The following is a 26,939-nucleotide window of genomic DNA, read 5'->3' as shown; positions in this document are numbered from 1 at the left end:
TTCCTACTCAAAAAATATGAAATCAAACCCACTTAACTCTATTCTTGGGGGCAGCACGGTGGCACAGTGGGTTAGCCCTGCTGCCCCACGGCACCGAGGTCCCATGGTTCGATCCCAGCTCTGGGTCACTGTCCGTGTAGAGTTTGCACATTCTCCCCATGTTTGCGTGAGTTTCGCCCCCACAACCCAAAAGATATGCAGGCTAGGTGGATTGGCCACGCTAAATTGCCCCTTAATTGGAAAAAAATAATTGGGTCCTCTAAATTTATAATTTAAAAAAACTCTTATTCTTGGGTGGCACAGTGGTTCACACTGCTGCCTCACAGCGCCGAGGACCCGGGTTCGATCCCGTGCATGGGTCACTGTCCGTGTGGAGTTTGCACATTCTCCCAGTGTCTGCATAGGTCTCAATCCCACAACCCAACGATGTGCAGGGTAGGTGGATTGGCCACACTAAATTACCCCTTAATTGGAAAGACAGAGAATTGGGCACTTAAAAAAAAAATTTTTTTTTTTTTTTTAACATATTTGTTTCTAATATTTAACAATACAAATATATATCACTTAAAACCACCTCTGCTTTCCTGACAGCTGCACAGTCCCAACACACATTAACCCACAGACAATTTTAAACTAACATTGTGCTCTTAGTCCATAGTTGCATGTTTGAGTTTGCATACTGTTATAACTATATAATGCGATAATTTGTCTAATTAGAGAAACCCCAAGTAACAAGCGATTGAAACATTTCATACAGCTTTTAACTTAAAGTATTTTGGCATTGCCATCAAAATCATACATTGCAAACTGTTTAATAGAGTTTGAATTAGGAATGGTGGTGGTGATGGTGGTGGTGGGGAGGTGGGAGACAAACCAAAGTTCTTATGCTAATACACAAACACCAATTTAGTTGCAAGTTATTCAGCATTACCATAGCTGAATCCCCCACAACCAACATCCTGGGGGTTACCATTGATCAGAAATTTAACTGAACTAGCCATATGAATACTGTGGCTACCAGGACAGGTCAAAGGCTAGAACGGCGAGTAACTCACTTCCTGACCCCCCCTACCACCATCTACAAGGCACAAGTTAGGGGTGTAATAGAAAACTCACCACTTGCCTGGATGCGTGCAGCTCCAACAACACTCAGGGAGCTCAACACCATTCAGGCCAAAAGCAGCCCGCTTGATTTCTCCCCCTTCCATAAACATCCAAACCCTCCACCACCGACGTACTGTGGCAGCCATGTGTACCATCTGCAAGATGCACTCCAGTAACTCACCAAGGTTCCTCAGACAGCACCTTCCAAACCCACGACCACTACCATCTAGAAGGACAGGAGCAGCAAATACCTGGGAACCCCATCACCTGGAGGTTCCTCTCCAAGTCACTCACTATCCTGACTTGGAAATATATTGCCGTTCCTTTGCTGTCGCTGGGGCAACATCCTGGAACTCCTTCCCTAACTGCACAGTGGGTGTACCTACACCTCAAGGACTGCAGTGGTTCAGGAAGGCAACTCACCACCACCTTTTGAAAGGCACCTAGAGATGGGCAATAAATGCTGGCCCAACCAGCGACGCCCACATCCCGTAAACAAATAATTTTTTATAAATTCCCTCAGCAAAATTACTTCCGGCAAGGCTAGGAGTAAGTTTAAAACAATTGAAACAAATCACTTTTTAAAAATCAATGAGGGTGAATGGTACAAAGCAATTTACTTTTGTCACAACAAAGCTTAAAATGTCCAATTTAGAAAGATCCACTGCAAGTAACTTTTGTAGTACATAATTTTTGTAGTACTGTTCCATTGTCATTCTCTATCACAAGACACCGTGATCCTCAAGTCAAATGATCACACTAAATGAGTCGGTTCAGAGTTATCCATCTATTCCCAAGACATGTAGAAAAACAAAGATACTTCATACAATGGGGACAAGATATATAACATCATGTGATGTTATGCCAGATAGTACTATGCGGACTCTGGCTAGAACATTGTGCATGAATTAAGAAAAATACACATTTGGATACAATCGAAGTGTTGAAAATGAAAATCGCTTATTGTCACAAGTAGGCTGAAGTTACTGTGAAAAGCCCCTAGTCGCCACATTCCGGCACCTGTTCGGGGAGGCTGGTGCGGGAATTGAATAACATTACTAAATAGAATAGGTATTTACAATCCTTCTTGGAAGGAGTAACGAATCAATGAAATACTTGCCACAGGTATAGGTTCAGATCAGTAATTCTGAAGGAGAAGGCAGCAAATCTGCCAACTCAGATAAAAATGTCAACATGAAGCTTACGAACAAAAAAAAAGTTTATATTGTCAGCTGGTCCCCCAGAAATGTATTAACACAAGACTTGATGAAGATCTATTATGGATGATAATGGTATAGTGTAGGTTAGATGGCTTTTGTTTCGGTGCAACATCGTGGGCCGAAGGGCCTGTACTGCGCTGTATTGTTCTATGTTCTATGTTCTATGATTTCCCACAGACTGAAGTTAGATGAAATGACCTGAATGAACGCTGAATTTAGAAGCATACAAATTTCTGAAATTGCCCCCAAAACATTTCAGTGACTGAACTGAAAAATCAGTGTTTAAAAACTTACAGTACGAAGTCTTACAACACCAGGTTAAAGTCCAACAGGTTTGTTTCGATGTCACTAGCTTTCGGAGCGCTGCTCCTTCCTCAGGTGAATGAAGAGGTATGTTCCAGAAACACACATAGACAAATTCAAAGATGCCAAACAATGCTTGGAATGCGAGCATTAGCAGGTGATTAAATCTTCACAGATCCAGAGATGGGGTGACCCCAGGTTAAAGAGGTGTGAATTGTATCAAGCCAGGACAGTTGGTAGGATTTTGACTCGACATGTATGCTCAAGCCGTCAGGAGCCGCGTCAATGCCAGATTCATCAGTCGCATTCACAAGACAGCCCCAAACGTCACCCAAGCACAACGCAATGCCATCCGCGCTCTCAAGACCAACCGCAGCATCGTCATCAAACCAGCAGACAAAGGAGGGGCCACTGTCGTACTGAACAGAACGGACTACTGCAAAGAAGTATACTGACAACTGAACAACCAAGAACACTACAGACAGTTACCCGCAGATCCGACCAAGGAACACATCCGCCAACTTAACAGACTGATCAAGACCTTGGATCCAGATCTTCAGAGCACCCTACGTGCTCTCATCCCACGTACTCCCCACATTGAAGATCTCTACTGACTCCCGAAAATACATAAGGCCAACAAACTAGGCCGCCCTATCGTTTCAGGCAATGGGACCTTGTGTGAGAACCTCTCTGGCTACATCGAAGGCATCTTGAAACCCATCGTACAAGGTACGCCCAGCTTCTGTCGCGACACAACGGACTTCCTACAGAAACTCAGCAACCATGGACCAGTTGAACCAGGAACATTCCTCATCACAATGGACGTCTCGGCACTCTACACCAGCATCCCACATGACGACGGCATTGCTGCAACAGCCTCAGTACTCAACACCGACAACTGCCAATCTCCAGACGCAATTCTGCAACTCATCCGCTTCATTCTGGATCATAACGTCTTCACCTTCGACAACAAGTTCTTCATCCAGACGCACGGAACAGCCATGGGGACCAAATTCGCACCCCAATACGCCAACATCTTCATGCACAAGTTTGAACAGGACCTACTCACCGCACAGGACCTTCAACCGACGTTATATACCAGATACACGATGACATTTTTTTCCTTTGGACCCACGGCGAAGAATCACTGAAACGACTACACGATGACATTAATAAGTTCCATCCAACCATCAGACTCACCATGGACTACTCTCCAAAATCAGTTGCATTCTTGGACACACTTGTCTCCATCAAGGACGGTCACCTCAGCACTTCGCTTTACTGCAAACCCACGGATAACCTCACGATGCTCCACTTCTCCAGCTTCCACCCTAAACACATTAAAGAAGCCATCCCCTATGGACAAGCTCTCCGTATACACAGGATCTGCTCAGACGAGAAGGAGCGTAACAGACATCTACAGACGTTGAAAGATGCCCTCGTACGAACGGGATATGGCACTCGACTCATCGATCGACAGTTCCAACGCGCCACAGCGAAAAACCGCACCGACCTCCTCAGAAGACAAACATGGGACACAACCAACAGAATACCCTTCGTCGTCCAGTACTTCCCCGGACATGGATACCACTATTACACGGGAGAACACCACCCACCAGGTACGCGGTACATACTCGTGCGATTCGGCCAACGTTGTCTACCTCATACGCTGCAGGAAAGGATGTCCCGAAGCGTGGTACATTGGCGAGACCATGCAGACGCTGCGACAACGAATGAACGGACATCGCGCAACAATCACCAGGCAGGAATGTTCCCTTCCAGTCGGGGAACACTTCAGCAGTCAAGGGCATTCAGCCTCTGATCTCCGGGTAAGCGTTCTCCAAGGCGGCCTTCAGGACCCGCGACAACGCAGAATCGCCGAGCAGAAACTTATAGCCAAGTTCCGCACACATGAGTGCGGCCTCAATCGGGACCTGGGATTCATGTCGCATTACATTCATCCCCCACCATCTGGCCTGCGAAACCCTACCAACTGTCCTGGCTTGATACAATTCACACCTCTTTAACCTGGGGTTACCCCATCTCTGGATCAGTGAAGATTTAATCACCTGCTAATGGTCGCATTCCAAGCATTGTTTGGCATCTTTGAATTTGTCTATATATGTGTTTCTGGAACATACCTCTTCATTCGCCTGAGGAAGGAGCAGCGCTCCGAAAGCTAGTGACATCGAAACAAACCTGTTGGATTTTAACCTGGTGTTGTAAGACTTCGTACTCACAATTACTAGACCAATGACTTGTCTGGTTGAACAGCATCTGTGATGATATCACGCAAAGTTAACACTAGACTCTACCATGCTGATCCCTACATAGCTAAATAGCCTCTCCTCACTGAATCAAGGGTCAAACATAAACTCTGGGTAAGTTTCAGGAGCTGCCAGAGGGTCTGTGGGATCATACCCAACAATGGTCACACCCTTCAGAAGAATGGGCGGCATGGTGGCATAGTGGTTAGCACTGCTGCCTCACAGCCCTGAGGACCCGGGCTTAATCCCAGCCCTGGATCATTGTCTGTGTGGTTCGCATGTTTTCCCCGTGTCTGCGTGGGTCTCACCCTCACAAGACGAAAGATGTGCAGGTTAGTTGGATTGGCCACGCTAAATGGCCCCTTAATTGGAAAAAAAATAACTGAGTACTCTAAATTTATTTCAATAAAAGAGACAAATAGATTAAAGAGAAAGTTGGCAGAAAATTGTTCTGCATATCAAATTCTATCTGCCATGATAATTTTTTTTTTTAAATGCATTTTATTACAAACATGCATCGCAACAGGTTACAACAAAAAAACACCCCAGGAAACATACATCCCAACAATCAACTGTACAGATTTGTCCCCTTTTTCACCCTCCCCCAACCCCTCCCTTCCCCCACCCCCATGCAGCGAACAGCTCCTCAAACTAAGTCACAAACATCCCCCACCTTTTCTCAAAACCCTGCTAAGCCCCTAACTCACACTTTATCTTCTCTAACCAGAGGTCATCGTACAGGTCACCCAACCATGCCGCTACCCACGGTGGCGATGCCGACCGCCACTCCAGCAAAATTCACCGCCGTGCAATCAGAGTGGTGAAGACCAAGACATCGGCCTTCTTCCTCTTGCCCGGCTAAAACTCCCAAATGTCGCCACCAAAGGATCCGGGTCTACCTCCTCCTCCACTACCCTGGATAAGACTGCGAACGCCCCCCCACCCCCCCCCCCCCCCAGAATCTTCCCAATTTTCTGCAACCCCAAAACATCTGCGTGTGAATCACTGGCCCCCACCCACACTTCTCTCACTCATCTGCTACTCCCTAAAAGAACCCACTCATTCTCGCCCGAGTCATATGAACCCTGTGCACCACCGTAAACTGCATCAGGTTCATCCTTGCACAAGAGGAGGTCCCGTTTACCCCTCGCACTGCCCACTCCATACTCCCCAATTGATCTCTCCTCCCACTCCGCTTCCCATTTCTCCTTGAGCTTCACCACCGCCCTGCTCCCCAGCCACTTGTATATATTCCCAATTCCTCCCTCCCCTTCCACTTCCGGAAGCAGCAGTCGCTCCAGCAGGGTGTATCACGGCAACCTAGGGAACCCCCTCCAGACCGTTCGCGCAAAGTCCCTAACCTGCAGATACCTGAACTCACTACCCCTCAGCAGCTCTACTCTCTCCCTCAGTTCCTCCAGACTGGCAAACCCTTCCTCCAAATACAAATCCCTTACTTTGACCAGCACCACTTCCCTCCACTACCTGTATGCACTATCCATCCCCTCCGGCTCAAACCCATGATTCTCGCACTGCGGTTTAGTACCGACATCCCTTCCACCCTAAAATGCCTTCTCAGCTGATCCCATATCTTCAGCATGGACTGCACCACCGAGTTTCCGGAATACCTACTCGGAGCCATTTGCAACGCTGCTGTCACCATAGCCCTCAAACTATACCCCTTACAAGATTCCTCCTCTATCCTAACCCACTCTGTCCCTTCGCTTTCCCACCACTGCCGCACCTTGTCCACATTCGCCACCCAATAATAATGAAGCAAGTTCAACAACACCAACCCCTCCCCTCCCCCACTGCGTCTGCAGTAGGCTCCTCCCTACCCTCGTCATCTTCCCCGCCCACCCAAGGTCTGAGATGATCGTGTCAACTTTCCAAAAAAAGGCCTTACCTCGGCAAAGTATTCGTTTTCACCACTTGGACCCTCCCCGCCAACATTAAGTGCAGTGTATCCCACCTCCTCAGATCCTCCCTGGCCTCCTCCACCAGCTTCGTTAAGTTCCATTTATGGAGCCCTGTCCAATCCCTCGTTACAATAATCCTCAAATACCTAAATCTATCCCTAACTACAGTAAGTGGAATCCCCCCCCTCCCCCGAAATTAGCCCGTTGTCCCAGCTCATTCATTCACTGGGAATACCTTGCTTTTCCCAACATTCAGTTTGTACCCAGAGAACCCTTCAAACCTCCCAGCAAGCCCATAATCCTTCCCATACTCCCCAACGGATCGGAAACATACAGCAAGAGGTCATTGGCATAGAGCGATTCCCGATGCTCCCTCTGTCCCCTCATAATCCCCACCACTCCGCCAACACCAAGAGAGCCATCGCCAACGGCTCTATGGCCAGCGCAAACAGCAACGGCAAGAGCGGGCATCCCTGCCTCGTACTTCTGTGTAAGTCAAAGCTTCGTGAGCTCAGATCATTCGTCCTCACCCTGTCCCTTGGTGCCACATAGAGCAACCACATCCATGCCACAAATCTCAGCCCAAATCAAATCTTCCCAAAACCTCGAATAAGTACTGCCACTCCACCCCATCAAATGCCTTCTCCACGTCAATGGACACGACCACCTCCGGTACCAGAGCCCCAACAGATTCATCACTACATTCAACAGCCATCTTATATTACTCGCAAGGAGCCTGCCCTTTACGAAGCCAGTTTGATCTTCTGCAACCACCCCTGGGACACAGTCCTCCATGCCAACAACATAGCCAATACTTTCACATCCATGTTCAATGGTGATATGGGTCTATACGACCCACATTCCACCGGGTCCTTCCCTTTTTTGGGAATTAGTGTGATTACATCATTTCCAGCAACTCCCCTTTCTCCAGTGCTTCATTAAACGCCCTCAACAGATGTGGTGCCAGGTGCGTCACAAATTCTTGATAAAATTCCGCCGGATACACATCCGGCCCAGAGGCCTACCCCGACTTCATACCCCTGATACTATCCAGCATCTCCTTCAGCCCCAGGGGCTCCTCCAATGCCTGCCTCTTTGCTTCTTCCACTGGGGAAACTCTAGCTCGTCCAGAAATCGCCCCATGTCCCAGTCCTCTCCCCCCGGGTCTGCCTCGTAAAGTCCCTGGTATTACTCCAGAAACACCTCATTTATCTTCCCGTGCTCCGATACCACATCCCCCGCCCCAGTCCATATCTTCAATATTTCCCTGGACGCAGCTTGCTCCCGCAGCTTGTGTACCAGCATGCGTCTCGCCTTCTCCCCATACTCGTATTGCACCCCTCTTGCTCTACACAGTTGCCCTACCGCCCTCCCCATTGTCAGCCTGACAAACTGCCGCTGCAACTTTTTCCTCCTCGCCAATCCCTCCGCGGTGGGAACGCTTGAATATTCCCTGTCCACCTCCACTATCTCGCTCACTGGATGGTCATGTTCCTCCCTCCTTTCCGTATCCGCACGAGCCTTAAACAAAATAATTTCCCCCCGGACCACTGCCTTCAGTGCTTGCCAAAAAATAGCCGCCGACACCTCCCCATTCTGATTCAACTCCACATACTCCTTAATCGCCACCTGCACCATATCACAAAAACCTCCAACTGCCAAACAACCCCGAGTCAAACTTCCAACCCAGCCTCTGCTCTCGTCCCGTTCTGAACCGAATCTCCAGCCAGCGAGACACATGGTCCGAAATTACTATCCCGTCATCCTCTGCCGCCTCCACCCCAACCAAAATCTCCCGCCTCACTACAAAGCAATCAATCCTCGAATACCCTTATGGGAGTGTGGAAAAGAAGGAATACTCCCTTCCCCCTGGATTCTGAAAATGCCATGGGTCCACCATACCCATCCTCTCCATGAACCCCCACAGCTCCCTTGCCATTCGTACCCTATCCATCGATCTGGGGCTCAACCTATCCACCCTCGGCTCCAGGACACAGTTAAAATCTCCTCCCATGATCAACTGGTGCGTGGCTAAATCCATGATCGCTGCCAGCAACCCCCTCATAAAACCCACATCATCCGAATTTGTGGCATACACATTTAACCAACACCACCAGTGCCCCTTCCAATACCCCCACTCACAATCACATATCTCCCCACCCAGATCACTCACCTCCTTAGCAACCTTCCTTAACCTAACCTGGTCCTTCACACGTTGGTGCGTCTCCTGCAGAAGCACCCAGCTTTCAAGCTCCTGAGGTGCACGAAACACCGTGACCTTTTTAACCGGCCCATTCAGTCCCCCGGGACATTCCATGTTACCAGCCTTACCGGCGGCTTACGCCTCCAATCCCCTCTACCGTCAGTCATCTTCCTGACTTAACTCCTGCCCCCTTAATTCCACCCTATACCTAGCCCATCCTAGATGGCCCTTTCCTCCACCCCTGACCATGTAATCTATCACCCCCTTGCCACGGCGCAACAACCTCTCCCCCCTCCCTTCCTCCCCTCTCGGCCTTCTCCCCCACACACCTCACTTCCATTCCACCAGCATCACCTGCTAGCACGACCGCCCCTGCCCAAAGAAACCTCTTTATGACCTCCCCTTCGCCCCCCCCCCCCCATTTTTCAACTCGAGGAAGGCTCCCTCCTGACCTTCCCCCCCCACTCCAAACAAGTACTTCTCCTGAACTCCAGACAGCCTTCTACAAAAGCAAACAAATGTTAAACACAAACAGTCCCATAAAACAAGAGAGGGGGATGGGAACATCCATCCCCTCAAAAACTCTTCATCCCTACAACCCCTTACAATCTCAACATTAAACAGCAAACCCCCCCCCACCCCCCCAAAAGACAAAAATCGCCCAATCCCTACCCTCACTTCAAACATGCTTCTAACCATTACAAAGTGCCAGCACCCCAGTTCCCGAGCATCGTTCCACTCAGTTCTACCACAGTTTATGCTCCTTAATGAAGTCTTTGCCCGCTTCTGGAGTCTCAAAATAATACTCTCAGCCTCTGGATGTCACCTATAATTTCGCCGGGTAGAGCACCGCAAACCTGAATCTGCGCCGGTACAGCACTGCCTTGGCCTTGTTGAAGCCTGCCCGCTGCTTTGCCAACTCGGCTCCGATGTCCTAATAAATTCGGTGCTATTCTCCTCCCAGTCGCAGGTACGCTTCTCCCTGGCCCATTGCAAAATCTTCTCTTTCTCCACAAATTTGTGGAGTCTCACGATCAACCGCCCGTGGCGGCTCCCAGCTCAGGGACCTATGCGATCGGTCCCACTTTAGGCACCTTATCTGACATCCCTTCTGCCATGAGCTCCGCAAGCGTCTTAAGAGACATACCTCGTGGCACTCACACCTTCCATTCCTTCAGGCAGGCCCACTATTCGCAGCTTCTGCCTTCTCGAGACATTCTCCTGCTCCTCCACCTTTGCCCTCAGCGTTTTATACAGGTCTCCTCGGAGCCCCACCTCCACCCTCCATAGCCACCACATGATTGCCTGTGGTCTGAGATCGCTCCTTCGATCTCCCGAATCTGTGATCACTGCACCTCCAAACACGTCTCCACCCGTTCAGAGAACTCTTCAGGGGTGCCACAGCTCTTCAATGGCCTTTGAGCGATCCTCACGCATTTCCTTCCTCTGCCGGTAGAATTAGTCTTTAATAAACGCCATCAGGGCCACCATATGGGGCCTTCCAGCTTGCAACAGCCCTTCTCCCGCCTGCATGCTTACAGTGGCTGCTGCAGCAAAGGTTCCCTCCAAATTTTAGCCAACTATCTCAGTTTTCTGCCGGATGTTATAGCCAGCAGACATATCAATGCTGGGGAAACTACTCCTCCAACATTTACCTACGTCTTTTTATCAAAATTCCACCCAGTATCGGGTTAAAAAAAAAGATATTTTCTGTGCCTTTAAGCAGGAGCTGCTCTGTGTGTGACCACTCACTCCATGGTCACAATTGGAAGTCCATCTGCCATGATAAATAACCAACGCATCAACTAATTGGACCTGAGACTAGAATAATATCAAGAGACAAAGCCGCAATAACAATCTCAACTTTCATCAACTCTCACAGAAGTAATCAAATCATTGACGACACGATGGCCTGAAATTTATGGTCAGAAATTTGTGAAATCTGTTTTAAGAGGGGAGGGAGGCAGAAGACGGGAAATTATAGGCCGGTTAGCCCGACTTCAGTCATTAGTATGATTTTAGAGTCCGTTATTAAAGATGAGATCGCGGAGTACTTGGAAGTCCATGATAAAATAGGACTGAGTCAGCACGGCTTTGTCAAAGGGAGGTCATGTCTGATAAATCTGTTAAAAGGTATCTGAGGAGGTAACAAAGAAGTTAGACAAAGGAGAACCAGTGGACGTGATTTATTTAGATTTCCAGAAGGCCTTTGACAAGATGCTGCATAGGAGACTGTTAAATAAGTGAAGAGCCCATGGTGCTACGGGTAAGACCATGGCATGGATAGAGGATTGGCTGACTGGAAGAAGGCAGAAAGGGGTCTTTTTCAGGATGTCAGCCGGTGACTAGTGGTGCGCCTCAGGGGTCGGTGCAGTGACCACAACTTTTCACAATCTACATTAATCATCTGGAAGAAGGAACAAGGCACTGTTGCTAAGTTTGCAGATGATACAAAGATTTAGAGGGGGACAGGTAGTATTGATGAAGCAGGGCGGCTGCAGAAGGACTTGGACAGGCTCGGAGAGTGGGCAAAGAAGTGGCAGATGGAATACAACGTGGAAAAGTGAGAGGTTATGCACTTTGGACGGAGAAATGGAGGCATAGACTATTTTCTAAATGGGGAGATGCTTAGGAAATCAGAAGCACAAAGGGACTTGGAGTCCTTGTTCACGATTCCCTTAAGGTTAACGTGCAGGTTCAGTCGGCAGTTAAGAAGGCAAATGCAACATTAGCATTCATGTCAAGTGGGCTAGAATACAAGATCAGGGATGTACTTCTGAGCCTATATAAGGCTCTGGTCAGACCCATTTGGAGTATTGTGTGCAGTTTTGGGCCCTGTATCTAAGGAAAAATGTGCTGGCCTTGGAAAGGATCAAGAGGAGGTTCACAAGAATGATCCTGGAATGAAGAGCTTGTCGTATGAGGAACGGTTGAGGACTCTGGGTCTGTACTCTTTGGAGTTTAGAAGGATGAGGGGGGATCTTATTGAAACTTACAGGATGCTGCGAGGCCTGGATAGAGTGGACGTGGAGAGGATGTTTCCACTTGTAGGAAAAATTAGAACCAGAGGATACAATCTCAGACTAAAGGGACAATCCTTTAAAACAGAGAGGAGGAGGAATATTTTTCAGCCAGAGGGTGGTGAATCTGTGGAACTCTTTGCCGCAGAAGGCTGTGGAGGCCAAATCACTGAGTGTCTTTAAGACCGAGATAGATAGGTTCTTGATTAATAAGGGGATCAGGGGTTATGGGGAGAAGACAGAAAAATGGAGAGAAGGCAGGAGAATCTCAGCCATGATTGAATGGCGGAGCAGACTCAATGGGCCGTGAGGCCTAATTCTGCTCCTATGTCTCACGGTTTTATGGTCAGCAAAGAGAGAATTTAACCATCGCCCATGACATTCAATGGCAAAAGAAAAGGGGAATAAAGGTGTAAGGGCTAGAAGGCTGTGAACAAATGAAGCCTGTGAGGAATATAAGGAAAGTAGGAAGGAACTTAAACAAGGAGTCAGGAGGGTAAAAAGGGGTCACAAAAATCATTGGCAAACAGGATTATTGAAAATGCCTAGGCTTATTATAAGTATATAAAGAGCAAGAGGGTAGCCAGGGAAAGGGTTGGTACACTCAAGGACAGGAGAGGGAATCTATGCATGGAGCCAGAGGAAATGGGTGAGGTAATAAATTGGCACGTTACATCAGTATTCACCAAATAGAAGGACTTGGTGGATGATAAGTCTGGGGAAGGATGCGTCGATAGTCCTGGGTCACATTGAGATGAATAAGTAGATGGTGTTGGGCGTCTTGAAAAACATTAAGGTAGATAAGTCCCCCAGGGCCTGATGGGATCTATCCCAGAATGCTGAGGGAGGAAAGGGAGGAAATTGCTAGGGTGTTGACCAGGAATCTTTGTATCCTCACTGGCTACAGCATGGTAGCACAGTGGTTAGCACGGTTGCTTCACAGCTCCAGGGTCCCAGGTTCGATTCCCGGTTTGGGCCACTGTCTGTGCGGAGTCTGCATGTTCTCCCAGTATCTGCGTGGGTTTCCTCCGGGTGCTCCGGTTTCTTCCCACAGTCCAAAGATGTGCAGGTTAGGTGGATTGGCCACGCTAAATTGCCCTTAAGAATCAAAAAAGGTTAGTTGGGGTTACTGGGATAGGTTAGAAGTGTGGGCATAAATGGGGGGCTCTTTCCAAGAGCCAGTGCAGACTCGGTGGGCTAAATGGCCTCCTTCTGCACTGTAAATTCTATGATTCTATGACTGGAGAATAGCTAATGTTGTTCCTTTGTTCAAGGGTACCAAGGATAATTCAGGAAATTACAGGCCTGAGCCTTACGTCAGTAGTAGGGAAATTATTGGAAAGGATTCTTGGGAGACAGGATTTATTCCCATTTAGAAGCAAGTGGACATATTAGCGTCTTATATCGGGGCTGATTTAGCACAGTGGTCTAAACAGCTGGCTTGTATTGCAGAACAATGACAGCAGCGCGGGTTCAATTCCCGTACCAGCCTCCCCGAACAGGTGCCGGAATGTGGCGACTAGGGGCTTTTCACAGTAACTTCTTGTGACAATAAGCGATTTTCATTTCTTTTCATATTACTCTTTGCTGTGTGCTAGTATCTATAAATGATATGGAGGAAAATGTAACTGGTCAGATTTGTAAGTTTACGGATGACACAAAGGTTGGTGGAATTGCGGATAGCAATGAGGAGATGCAGGAATTCATCAAGCGCTGCTTCGAGGAGCTGGGTAAGGAGATGGTGGCGCCTATGTTGGCAATAACCCTCCAATCTGGCTGATAACGTGGAACGTGAGGGGCCTGAATGGGCCGGTGAAGAGGGCTCGTGTGTTCGCGCACTTGAAGGGACTGAAGGCAGACGTGGCTATGCTCCAAGAGACACACCTGAAGGTGGCGGGACCAGGTTAGGTTAAGAAGGGGATGGGTAGGACAGGTATTTCACTCGGGACTGGACGCAAAAAATAGAGGGATGGCAATTCTGGTGGGAAAGCATGTGTCATTTGAGGCCAAGACTATCGTAGTGGATAATGGAGGGAGATATGTGATGGTGAGTGGTAGGTTGCAAGGGACGTGGGTGGTGTTGGTAAATGTATACGCCCGGAACTGGGATGATGCTGGATTCATGAAGCGCATGTTGGGGTGCATTCCGGACCTGGACTGATAATGGGAGGGGACTTCAATACAGTGCTGGATCCAGCACTGGACCGCTCCAGATCAAGGACGGGAAAGAGGCCGGCGGCGGCCAAGGTGCTCAGGGGGTTTATGGATCAGATGGGGGGAGTGGACCCATGGAGGTTTGCAAGACCGCAGGCCAGGGAATTTTCTTTCTTTTCCCACGTGCACAAGGCCTACTCCCGGATAGATTTCTTTGTCCTGGGCAGGGCGCTCATCCCGAGGGTGGAGGGGACTGAGTATTCGGCCACAGCCGTTCCTGACCATGCCCCGCACTGGGTGGAAATGGGGCTGGGAGAGGAGAGGGACCAACGCCCACTGCGGCGGCTGGAAGTGGGACTGCTGGCAGATGAGGTGGTGTGTGGGAAGATGAGGGGGTGTATCGAAAGGTACTTGGGGCCAACGACAACGGGGAGGTGCGAGTGGGGGTGGTATGGGAGGCGTTGAAGGCGGTGATCAGGGGAGAGCTAATCTCCATCAGGGCTCATAGGGAGAAGACAGAGGGCATGGAAAGGGAGAGGTTAGTGGGGGAGATTTTGCGAGTGGACAGGAGATACGCAGAGGCCCCGGAGGAGAGATTACTTGGGGAAAGGCGACGGCTCCAGACGGAGTTTGACCTGTTGACCACGGGGAAGGGGGAGGCACAGAGGAAGGAAGGAGCAGGGGGCGACCTATGAGTATGGGGAAAAGGCCAGTCGGATGCTGGCACACCAGCTCCGTAAGAGGACGGCAGCAAGGGAAATAGGGGGAATCAAAGATGGAAGGGGAGCCACGGTTCGAAGTGCAACGAAAATAAATAAGGTATTCAAGGACTTCTATGAAGAGCTGTACAGATCCCAGCCCCCGGGGAGGGGGGGAGGGGGGGGGGGGGAGAGAGAGGGGATGAGATGATTCCTAGACCAACTGCGGTTCCCGAGGGTGGAGGAGCAAGAGGCGGCTGGTTTGGGGGCACCAATCGGGTTGGAGGAGCTGAGTAAGGGTCTGGGGAGTATGCAGGCGGGGAAGGCCCCGGGGCCGGACGGGTTCCCGGTGGAGTTCTATAGAAAGTATGTGGACCTATTGGCCCCGCAACTAATGAGGACCTTTAACGAAGCAAGAGAGGAGAGGACCCTGCCCCCGACAATTTCCTTGATTCTGAAGCGAGACAAGGGCCCACTGCAATGTGGATCGTACAGGCCGATTTCACTCCTCAATGTGGACGCTAAGTTATTGGCAATCGTGGATTGAGGACGGTGTCCCGGGGGTTATACATGAGGACCAGACGGGATTCGTAAATGGCAGGCAATTAAACACTAACGTGCGGCGGCTCTTAAATGTGATAATGATGACGTCGGAGGAGGGAGAGGCGGAGATAGTGGCAGCTATGGACGCGGAAAAGGCCTTTGACCGAGTAGAGTGGGAGTACCTCTGGGAGGTGTTGCGTAGGTTTAGGTTCGGGGGAGGGTTTATTATCTGGGTTAAGCTCCTTTACAGTGCCCCGGTGGCGAGTGAGAAGAGCATCGGGTGTCGCTATAAGCAGATGATCTGCTGCTGTACGTGGCGAACCCAATGGAGGGGATGGTGGAGGTCATGCAGACTCTGATGGAGTTTGGGGAGTTCTCGGGCTATAAGCTCAATGTAGGGAAGAGTGAGCGTTTTGTATTACAGGCAGGGGACCAAGAAAGAGGGATAGGGGACCTACCGCTGAGGAGGGCGACGGGGAGTTTTCGGTATCTGGGGATCCAGATAGGCAGGAGTTGGGGGGCCCTACACAAATTGAATCTGACGAGGTTGGTGGACCAAATGGAGGTGGACTTCAAAAGATGGGACATGTTGCCGCTTTCGTTGGCAGGTAAAGTGCAGTCGGTCAAAATGGTGGTCCTTCCGAGGTTTTTGTTTGTGTTTCAGTGCCTTCGCCAAGGGCTTTTTCAAGAGAGTAAGTAGGAGTATTATGGGGTTTGTGTGGGCGAATAAGACCCCGAGGGTAAGGAGAGGGTTCCTGGAACGCAGTAGGGACCGAGGAGGGTTGGCGCTGCCAAACCTAGGGAGCTACTACTGGGCAGCAAATGTGGCGATGATCCGCAAGTGGGTTATGGAGGGAGAAGGGGCAGCATGGAAGAGGATGGAGATGGCGTCCTGTAAAGGAACGAGCTTGGGGGCGTTGGTGACGGCACCGCTGCCATTCTCACCATCAAAATATACCACTAGCCCGGTGGTGGCGGCAACGTTAAGGATCTGGGGCCAGTGGAGACTGCACAGGGGTGCAGTGGGAGCCTCGGTGTGGTCCCCGATCAGGGGTAACCACCGGTTTGTCCCGGGGAAGATGGACGGGGGGTTCCAGGGCTGGCATCGGGCGGGGATTAGAAGAATGGGGGACCTGTTCTTGACGGGACATTTGCGAGCCTAAGGGCACTGGAGGAGAAATTTGAGTTACATCCGGGAAATGCATTTAGATATATGCAGGTGAGGGCTTTTGTGAGGCGACAGGTCAGGGAATTCCCGTTGCTCCCGGCACAAGAAATTCAAGACAGGGTGATCTCGGGTGTATGGGTCGGGGAGGGCAAGGTTTCGGCAATACACCAAGAGATGAAAGAAGAGGGGGAAGCCCTAGCAGAAGAGTTGAAGGGTAAATGGGAGGAGCTGGGGGAGGAGATCGAGGAAGGTTTGTGGGCTGATGCCCTGGGTAGGGTTAATTCCTCCTCCTCATGTGCCAGGCTCAGCCTGATACAATTTAAGGTGGTTCACAGAGCGCACTTGACGGGGGCGAGGTTGAGTGGGTTCTTTGGGGTAGAGGACAGATGTGGAAGGTGTTCAGGGAGTCCGGCGAACCATGTCCATATGTTTTGGTCACGCCCGGCACTGGAGGGGTTCTGGAGAGGAGCGGCGGGAGCAATATCTCAGGTGGTGAAAGCCCGGGTCAAGCCAAGCTGGAGGCGAGCAATATTCGGAGTAGTGGATGAGCCGGAGTGCAGGAGGCGAAAGAGGCCGGAATTCTGGCCTTTGCATCCCTAGTAGCCCGGCGAAGGATCTTGCTATTGTGGAAGGAGGCGAAGCCCCCTAGCCTGGAGGCCTGGATAAACGACATGGCCGGGTTCATTAAGCTGGGGAGGATTAAGTTTGCCTTGAGGAGGGTCTGCGCAGGGGTTCTACAGGCGGTGGCATCCGTTCCTAGACTACCTCGCGGAGCGTTAGAGGAAGGCCGGTCAGGAGCAGCAGCAACCCTGGCCGGGGGGGGGGGGGGGGGGGGGGGAAGGAGAACGACACACAAGAGATTATTTGAGGGGATGGATGAGCGGGAGATAACATGGAGGGTGGGGGAAACTGGCACGTGCGGGCGAGAGCCAGTGTATAAAGCTATGTAAATATACCATTTTGCCATGTATATATCTTGCTCAATGCGATTGTGTTATTTTGTTACGGGGGGGGGGGGTTATTGTTTGAAGGGAAAAACTTGTGTTGTTAAAAAAATCATAATAAATATATTTATTTTTTTAAAAAGCAATGAGGATTGTCAGAGGATACAGCTAGATATAGATCAGTTAGAAGCTTGAGCGGAGCAATGGCAGATGGAGTTTAATCCAGACAACTGTGAGGTAATGCACTTTGGATGGTCTAATACAGGTGAGAAATATACAGTAATGGCAGAACCCTTAAGAGTATTAACAGGCAGAGGAATCTGGGTGTACATGTCCATAGGTCACTGAAAGTGGCAACGCAGGTGGAGAAGTTAGTCAAGAAGACATACGGCATGCTTGTCTTCATCAGCTGGGGCATGGAGTATAAAAATTAGCAGGTTATGCTGCAGCTGTATAGTACCTTAGTTGGACCACACTTTATTTAAAAAATTTAGAGTGCCAAATTCATTTTATCCAATTAAGGGGCAATTTAGCGTTGTCAATTCACTTACCCTGCACATCATTTGGGTTGTGGGGGTGAAACCCATGCAAACGCAGGGAGAATGTGCAAACCCCACACAGATAGTGACCCACGGCGAGCATCAAACCGTTGACCTCGGCGCCGTGAGGCAGTACTGCTAACCACTGCGCCACCACGCTGCCCAGTTAGGCCACACTTGGAATAGTGTTCAATTCTGGTCGCCATACTACCAGAAGGGTGTGGAGGCTTTGGAGAGGGTACAGAAAAGGTTTACCAGGATGTTGCCTGGTATGGAGGGCATTAGCTATGAGGAGAGGTTGGATAATAATAATCTTTATTATTGTCCCAAGTAGGCTTACATTAACACTGCAATGACGTTACTGTGAAAAGCCCCTAATCGCCACAATCCGGCGCCTGTTCGGGTACAGAGGGAGAATACAGAATGTCCAAATTACCTAACAGCACGTCTTTTGGGACTTGTGGGAGGAAACCGGAGCATCCGGAGGAAACCCACACAGACACGGGGAGAACGTGCAGACTCCACACAAGAGTGACACAAGCCGGGAATCGAATCTGGGATTGAGGCCACAGTGCTAACCACTGTGTTAACCACAGTGCTAACGTGCCGCCCCTCTTCAAGAGAGATTCTTGAAATTGAGAAATTCTTTTAGATGTAAAGGACATTAATAGGCATGTTTAAAGGCTTTTAATATATATTTTTTATTTACTAAACATCTGACTACTGTACAATATAACATTTATAAAAATCGGGTTACATGTAAGTAGATGATAAGAAAATAGTTATTATTGAGATAAACACATTTACAACTGTATGATGAAAATTGAACCAAGGTCACCACTCAGAGCAAGGGATATTTTTGAAGCAATTTTGTTTCAAACAATATTCCACATGCTGTCTGATTGTGGTGGTTCACATCAGATTTATGTTCACCAAATGCAAATGTATCGGAGTGGAAAAAAGTTGTCAAAATTCTCAGGAGGGCAATTTCCATCTAGACCTCCAATTGCACCAAAGCAGAAACTCCAGACAACAGTGCAGAAGAAACCACAAGCAGCAACACACCACTGTGCTCTTGAACACTTACTTCAGACGAAAATAATTTAAGATAAACATCGGAAACTTGAAAAAAAAAAACAGAAGTGAAAACTAGAGACAGCATAAACATCTGAGACAGATTTGTTTGTGCTCATCAGCTGATTTGCTTTTCAACTAATATACAGACAAATGACACAAGACAGTGCAATCTCGACGACTTCCAACAGTACTTAATTAATTTTAAATGTGTTGGGGGATTGGATTGTTATTTTGTGTATGTGCGCGCGGCCGGTTCTTGGGGTACAAATTGAATACAGGGAAGATTCAATCGAGGGGGCAGGAGGAGGGGCTGGGGGAATATTCCACAAGCCCGGTGATGGTGGCCTTGGGGTGTGGAGACAGTGGCAGAAGTCCCAGAGGCTGGAGGAGGCGTTGGTCTGGGCACCGATCTGTGGGAATCACCTGTTTGTTCCAGGGGGGCTGGGTGGGGGGTTTCGGGAGGTGGCAACGGGTGGGGATTGAGCAGTTTGGGGACCTATTCGTTGAGGGCAGATTTCCGAGCTTGGAAGAGTTGGAGGAGGAATTTGATCTGCCGATCGGGAATGGGTTCCATTTGCAGGTGAGGGACTTTCTCCGGAAGCAGGTACCGACCTTTCCTCACCTACCGCCCCAGGGGCTACAGGGCAAGGTGGTGTCAAAAATAGGGGTAGGGGAGGGGGAGGTCTCAGAAATTTACACGGTGCTGATGGATTGGGAGGGAGCCCAGCTAGGGGTAATGAAGCGCAATTGGGAATAGAAATTGGGTAGGGAGTTGGAGGCTGCGCTGTGGGATGAGGCCCTGATGAGGGTGAATGCATCCTTGTTGTGCGCTTGGGTTACCGTTATCAGGTTTTAAGGTGGTTCATGGGGCACTTTTTTTTTTTAAAATATCATTTTAGAGTACCCAATTAATTTTTTCCAATTTTTAGGGGCAATTTAGCGTGGCCAATCCACCTAACCTGCACATCTTTGGGTTGTGGGGGTGAAACCCACGCAGACATGGGGAGAATGTGCAAACTCCACACGGACAGTGACCCAGGGCCGGGATTCGAACCCGGGTTCTCAGCGGCGCAGTCCCTGTATCACATATGACAGTGGCCTGGATGATCAGGTTCTTTGAAGGGGTGGAAGACAGGGTGTGGGTGGTGTGCAGGTGGGACCGCGAATCATGTCCACATCTTTGGGGCTTGTACGAAGCATGGGGGATTCTGGCAGGGGTTTGCCGATGTTATGTCGGAGGTCCTGAAGGTGAAGGTGGTCCAGAGTCCAGAAGTGGCGATCTTCGGAGTGTCAGAAGACCCGGGTTCAGGGCAGCACAGTGGTTAGCGTTGCTGCCTCACGGCGCCGAGGTCCCAGGTTCGATCCCGGCTCTGGGTCACTGTTCGTGTGGAGTTTGCACATTCTCCCCGTGTTTGCGTGGGTCAAACCCCCACAACCCAAAGATGTGTCGGGTCGGTGGATTGGCCATGCTAAATTGCCCCTTAATTGGAAAACATGAATTGGGTACTCTAAATTTATTTTTAAAAATAGAAGACCCGGGAGTCCAGGGGGCGAGGGAGGCCGATGTCTTGGCCTTTCATAGAATTTACAGTGCTGAAGGAGGTCATTCGGCCCATCGAGTCTGCGCCGGCTCTTGGAAAGAGCACCCTACCCAAGGTCAACACCTCCACCCTGTCCCCATAACCCAGTAACCCCACCCAACACTAAGGGCAATTTTGGACACTAAGGGCAATTTATCATGGCCAATCCACCTAACCTGCACATCTTTGGACTGTGGGAGGAAACCGGAGCACCCGGAGGAAACCCACGCACACACGGGGAGGATGTGCAGATCCCGCACAAACAGTGACCCAAGCCGGAATCGAACCTGGGACCCTGGAGCTGTGAAGCAATTGTGCTATCCACAATGCTACCATGCTGCCCACTTGGTAGCCCGGAGACGGATATTATTAGAATGGAGGGACTCGGGGGTGCAATAAAATATTTTTCAAAAAAATTAATTAATTTTCAGTGATAGCATATTTAGCATTATTGGCTAAGTATACTTGTATGGAGCCATTATCCTCCAATGTCCACACATTCTTTCTGGTAAATGGAAAGCAATTAGGTGGGAATTTTCAACTTCCTATTCCCTCCCCAGAAATAGACCAAAATATATATTGCCAAAACATATTTCCCCACAATCTATTCAAGAGTAATTAACAGTAAATGAAAAGTAGGAAAAAAAAAATTCAAAAAAAAAAAAAATCACAAGACCACTTTTACACAGCCACTGATTTAACATCTCAATCATACCTTGTTTGTGTATCCCATTAAAGCTCAAGTTGACCATTTACACCACAAAGAAAATTAAAAATAGAGGTAGTCTTCTTTACAGGTCAGATTTAAATATATTAGACTCAATGTAAAAACATTAAACATATCAGTCTTGAAATGTTAACTTTGTCTGTCCAAGGTGTGGCACAGTGGTCCAGTGGTTAGCACTGCTGCCTCACAGCACGGAGGACCCAGGTTTGATTCCTGTCCCAGGTCACTGTCCGTGTGGAGTTTGCACATTCTCCCCATGTCTGCATGGGTCTCACCCCCACAACCCAAAAGCATGGACATGGTAGGTGAATTGGCCGCACTAAAGTGTCCCTTAATTGGAAAAAAAATAATTGCATACTCTAAATTTATTCATTTATTTATTATTATTTTCATCTGATAAATTTAATGTACCCAATTCATTTTTTCCAATTCAGGGCCAATTTAGCGTGGCCAATCCACCTCGCCTGCACATCTTTGGGTTGTGGGGGCGAAGCCCACGCAAACACGGGGAGAATGTGCAAACTCCACACTGACAGTGACACAGAGCCGGGATCAAACCTGGGACCTCGGCGCCGTGACTCTAAATTTAATTTTTAAAACGCTCTCTGTCAGGGCAGCACGCATTGCTGCCTCATGGAGCCGAGGTCCCAGGTTCAATCCCGGCTCTGGGTCACTGTCAGTGTGGAGTTTGCACATTCTCCTCGTGTTTGCGCGGGTTTCGCCCCCACAACTCAAACATGTGCAGGGTAGGTGGATTGGCCATGCTAAATTGCCCCTTAATTGGAAAAAAATAATTGGGTACTCTAAATTTATTTTTTTAAACACTCTCTGTCCAGACCTGCTGAGTTCTTCCCGCATTTTCTACTTTTACACTAACTTTGTCACAAACTCAAACATACATGACGAATACTCCGTTTGAGAGACTAATCACATGGGGGAAAATTCTCTCTGAGACACACCAGGACAGCATCGCAAGTGTTCTACATGGACAAAAGAGGTGCCAGTCCCGGAGCGATTCAGGTCTCATTAATGGGCTAGCACCGCGGTGCACCACGTTGAACCCGCGCAATTCCAATGCATGCCGACCCTCATCTCTGCCAAGATGATGGCACTGGTTGCGCTGGAGCACAGCCACCGCATTGATGAATTAGCTGGGGCAAGAGGGTACCTCGGGGTGGAACACGTGACCCATGGCGCTAAGTTCCCAGTGGGCAGTCAGCAGCATACGCAGTCGCATGGCTGCCTTGCAGGCTATGGCAATGGCGGTCCTTACCCGGCCACCCCAACCACACGGCCCACCTCCTAGCCACACCCTGCTACTCCCACCCCCCACCCCCCTTCCCCCAAGCCCTGGCAGATGCCGACCAGCACATTATAGCCATGTTGGACATGTTGCTACCCCATCCTGTACCCTCAGCAGCCATGGTACTGGTTTCCCAATTTGAAATATCACAAGTGATCCTCACAGTCCATAATTCCTCCTGGCGGAGGCGGAGCATCGCGGTAGGCCCTGAAAATGCCAGGTCGGGCCCGTTAATGATGTGCCAATGGCTTTTACTGTACAATTTGCATGGTCATGTCAGCGTGCGGCGTAGAACTCATTCACGCCGCTGTGGAGGGACCAGAGCATGACATTCCGTTTGGTGCCCAGCGCAGCCTCTATTTTCAGCTGATACCAAATTCTCCACCCAATCGTGTTTCCCGATTCCGGCATGGCCAACGGAGAATCTTGCCCAATATCTTTGTCGCTCTATTAAGTAATGTTTTGTTTTTTTAAATTGTAATCAGTCAGATTGGTGCTATGCCAGTTCTATTGCTAGGTATTGAACAGCTCAGAACATATCTTGCTAAAACACTAACTTTATTTGTCAATTTGCTCCCCTTTGCTCCCTTCCTAATGCACTACTTCGAGCGGATCAATTGTCAGGTATCTATCACTACGACATTGCTCAATTCGCGATTCTTTATGAAATAAGCCTCATTAAGTTAATGCTACTCAGTGTACCCAAACAGGCACCAAAATGGGACGACTATGGGATTTTCACAGTAACTTTATTGCAGTGTTAATATAAGCCTAGTTGTGACAATAAAGATAATTTATTAAGAATATTATTATAACACCCTAATTGATTAAAAATAATTCTTTGGTTATTCCTGATCTCCTGATGTCAATACATGACATTTTAACAAGCAATCAGGACCAAGAACCAAGTATGTTATCATAAAGATACCGAACTGCTACTCTGAGATCAACTCACTCAGCGCAAACCAGGAGTTGAACTTGGACAGGTTGGTATGGTTAAATTACATGCAGTCTTAATTAACTCAAATCAGGGACGTCACCCCAATATAATTTATACTTCACAAAGGACACAGGGTTAACCATAAGTACAAGGTAAGATAGCCAGGTTATTCTATAAAATGGTAATACGCTGGTGAGCACAAGAGGTTTGGCCTACTGATCGCTGGTCCTGTGTTGTCCTATTCCTGATGCTCATCATGAGACATTGGAGGTGAATCATTCCTCCCAGCCGAGGCCTAGGCTGTGGACAGCCTAGGTATTGTTGCGAGGGTATGGTGTCATGTGCTTAGATCACTGGAATCCTTGAAAAATCCTGAAGAATGCTCGTTGATCCTGCATTATCATTTCTTTGTACATCTGGGAAGATACCTTTTTCTGAGGACTGCCCAGCAATTCAATTGTTATCCTGGATATTACTCCCTTTTGGTCATGTTGTTGTTTGCTTGACGTTGTCAGAAGAGGGTGCATCGTGGATGCGGTGGCCTGTACCTTTGATTATGCAGATTGAGCAAGTTTATGTTTAGTCATACATGGATTTGTGCATAGTTTTAATCCTAAAAGTGCTTTACAGTGTCTTATAATCCCGATGGTTGAAGGAGGAAGGTATTCTTTGTTTTCACCCCAGTGATATTAACTAAGAGGATGAGTGGAGTCGGAAGGGGTGGAAGGTTGGGGTTGGTAGGGTTTGTTCAAACACGCTGTGATCGACAACAGACCCCCAATTAGAGCTCAGCAGTTTTGGTTTTTTGATTTTAACTTAAGAAACTGTGCTTGTATCCTTCATCAGCCTGGGCAGGCATTTTGTTATCCTGCGGTGGACTGTGCTCTATCTGATTCTTCCTTCAGGTAGAGCATGTATCATCTCCTTACATGGGTCTCTCTCTGTTTCGATACTAATAACAATAATATTAATAATCTTTACTGTCACAAGTAGGCTTACATTAACACTGCAATTAAGTTACTGTGAAAAGCCCCTAGTCGCCACATTCCGGCGCCTTTTTGGGTACACCAAGGGAGAATTCAGAATGTCCAAATTACCTAACAGCACGTCTTTAGACATACAAGACAGAGGTGGAATCGGTACCTGGGGTTGAGGATGCGGGGGAGGGGGCAATGAGGATGATCCTGGGTATCCTTTGTATGGCGGTGGTTCAGCAAATTGGTTGGGATGTCCCCTTCCCGGGTTCTCTTATTTCTTCTCTCAGCTGGGTGTGCATGGTGCTGGTCCTGGTTGATTGGGGGAGGAGAGGGTGCTCTTTGGGGATGTGGAGGGGGATGTGGAGAGGGCTTCCCCCCAGGCACCAATCGATGGGTGTCTTGACGGTTCTTCCTCTAACCAGGGTCGCCTCCTGGTTAGGGCTGGATGCTATCCTTTCATTCCTTGTAAGAGTGGAAGCGGTGCTCTCCCCTAAACTGGGTTGGATAGGTACAGGCTTGGCAGGGTATAGGTTTGGGGTTGTGGAGAGGTCCTGGGGACATCCAATATATGGGGGTTTTCTTTAAGTACAGTGCTGGGTTGGGCTAGGCCAGGCTTGGCACTGTGGTCAGTATCCTGTGTTCCCCAGGGATCTGCGCTCAACCCGCCGGGTGCGTTGGGCGGAGCGCTGCACTGAAGAGATATCCTGTTTTTCCCCCAGGATGGGTTAGGCACTCCCTTGTCGACTGGGTGCCTGGCTCTTCTCCTCGTTGGCATGGGTCGGGCAATTGCGTGAGAAATGTGGGGTTTGGGTTGGATGCTGTTTCTCTGTTATCCGTATGATAAGCTCTAGTGGCTCTTGCTTTTTCTTTCTGCTTATTCTCTCCTGGGATACCTCAGAGGTTCCGCTCCGTCTCTCACTTTGTTTCTGCCCCAAGCTATTTGGTTGTGCAGCTCAATCCTGGCCATGTTGAGAAGTGGGTCCTTGGAGCTGGGGTTTCATTGTATTCTCTTTGGCTTTTTGCAGTTTTGGATATGATCTATCCATTCTTAGCTTTTGCATGGTGCAGTTGGGTCTAATATCCGAAAGAGACTGATGGGCTGGGTGGATGATGCCTGTGGTGCTGCTGAAGCCAAGAAGGCTTGTGTCGGTGTGTTCCCAATCTGGACATGAGTGGTCCAGTGTGGGAGGGTATGCATTGTGCTGCATGTCAGTTTTTATGACTTTATCTTGTTCTTCCCTTGATTTCTGGGACTATTCGATTTCACAATGATTGTACCTAGCCAGTTGTGATGTTGCTCTCCTGCTCCATTTTATGCCCATGTATGTTGAGCCTTTTTTCCCCGCGCTCCTTATGTATGGTATTATTTTCTAATTTTGTTGCGTCTGTTTCTAAACTGTGAAAGTCTAATAAATAGAGTTTTAAAAATGGTAGCATGCTAACATTTTTGCACATACAGTGGGGTTAAAATGAGTGGCAAGTTTATTTTTTCGGTCAGCAAAAACACCATGGGCTGAATGGCCTCTTTCTGTACAGTAACTTTTTTATGGTTCATTTCATCTCTTTGCACCAAGTGGTGGCTCCAAGTTTCAGAGGAAACAAGGCACCCAGTCTCAGAAGCCAATCGAAGAAAAATAAACCCCAAAACTACTAAGCCATGTCACCTTTGGGGAGTTGAGCTGCAAGAAGAATATATGCACACACATTACAAGTTAAATATCCATCATCCTTAACATCCTTCCAATACCAAGCTTGTGATTAATGCAGAAACAAGGATGCCATTCAAATCAAGAACCAAGACAGGGAACCAGCTGGTTAAATTGTGATTATTTTTTCAAAAATCTCCTGATGCTGTTTCCACAAGTTTCTTTTTAAACAAACCCATGGTTGGGATGGGGAAGGAGGATTTGAAATTGTTTTTTTGCCCTCTCAAGTGATTTTCCCTGTAGAATGAAGGAACCATTCCAATAAAATAAAAGCATTCTTTTAACTAATGGATAACCACGTTTAACGTTGTGGAAAGACAACAGGACAAGGCCAAGTTTAGAGCTATTTAAATCGCTTACCTTTCTGTATGCTGCTATAGCAGACAACACAAACTCGAGCTTCCTTGTTTTCCAAATACTGCAGCTTACACTTTTGATTACAACAGGCAGCACAGAAAACCTAAAAAAGTGACTGTATCAGTGCCATTATTAAAACAAATAGCACAGTAAAAATAAAGAACCACACATGTTTGGCATTTTTAAGACA

The 26,939-nt window shown here is 48.4% G+C and overlaps 1 protein-coding gene across 8 annotated transcripts in view; it reads right to left on the bottom strand.

Moving 5' to 3' along the window:
* zfyve16 (zinc finger, FYVE domain containing 16) overlaps positions 1–26,939 on the bottom strand; it is a 178,345-nt gene that overhangs the window by 131,647 nt on the left and 19,759 nt on the right. For all 8 annotated transcript variants that reach the window (XR_011949038.1, XM_072516164.1, XM_072516163.1 and 5 more), the window contains one exon: positions 26,753–26,852. Coding sequence is in view for 7 of the 8 variants with exons in the window: in XM_072516164.1 (XP_072372265.1) it covers positions 26,753–26,852 (100 nt within the window). In the remaining variant the exon portion in view is untranslated. The remainder of the gene's footprint in view (positions 1–26,752; positions 26,853–26,939) is intronic.

The sequence above is a fragment of the Scyliorhinus torazame genome, chromosome 9 (genome assembly GCF_047496885.1).
Source record: "Scyliorhinus torazame isolate Kashiwa2021f chromosome 9, sScyTor2.1, whole genome shotgun sequence".
NCBI classification, from domain to species: domain Eukaryota; kingdom Metazoa; phylum Chordata; class Chondrichthyes; order Carcharhiniformes; family Scyliorhinidae; genus Scyliorhinus; species Scyliorhinus torazame.
The sequence above is the reverse complement of the archived record's forward strand: the minus strand, read 5'-3'. Positions and strand labels throughout refer to the sequence as shown.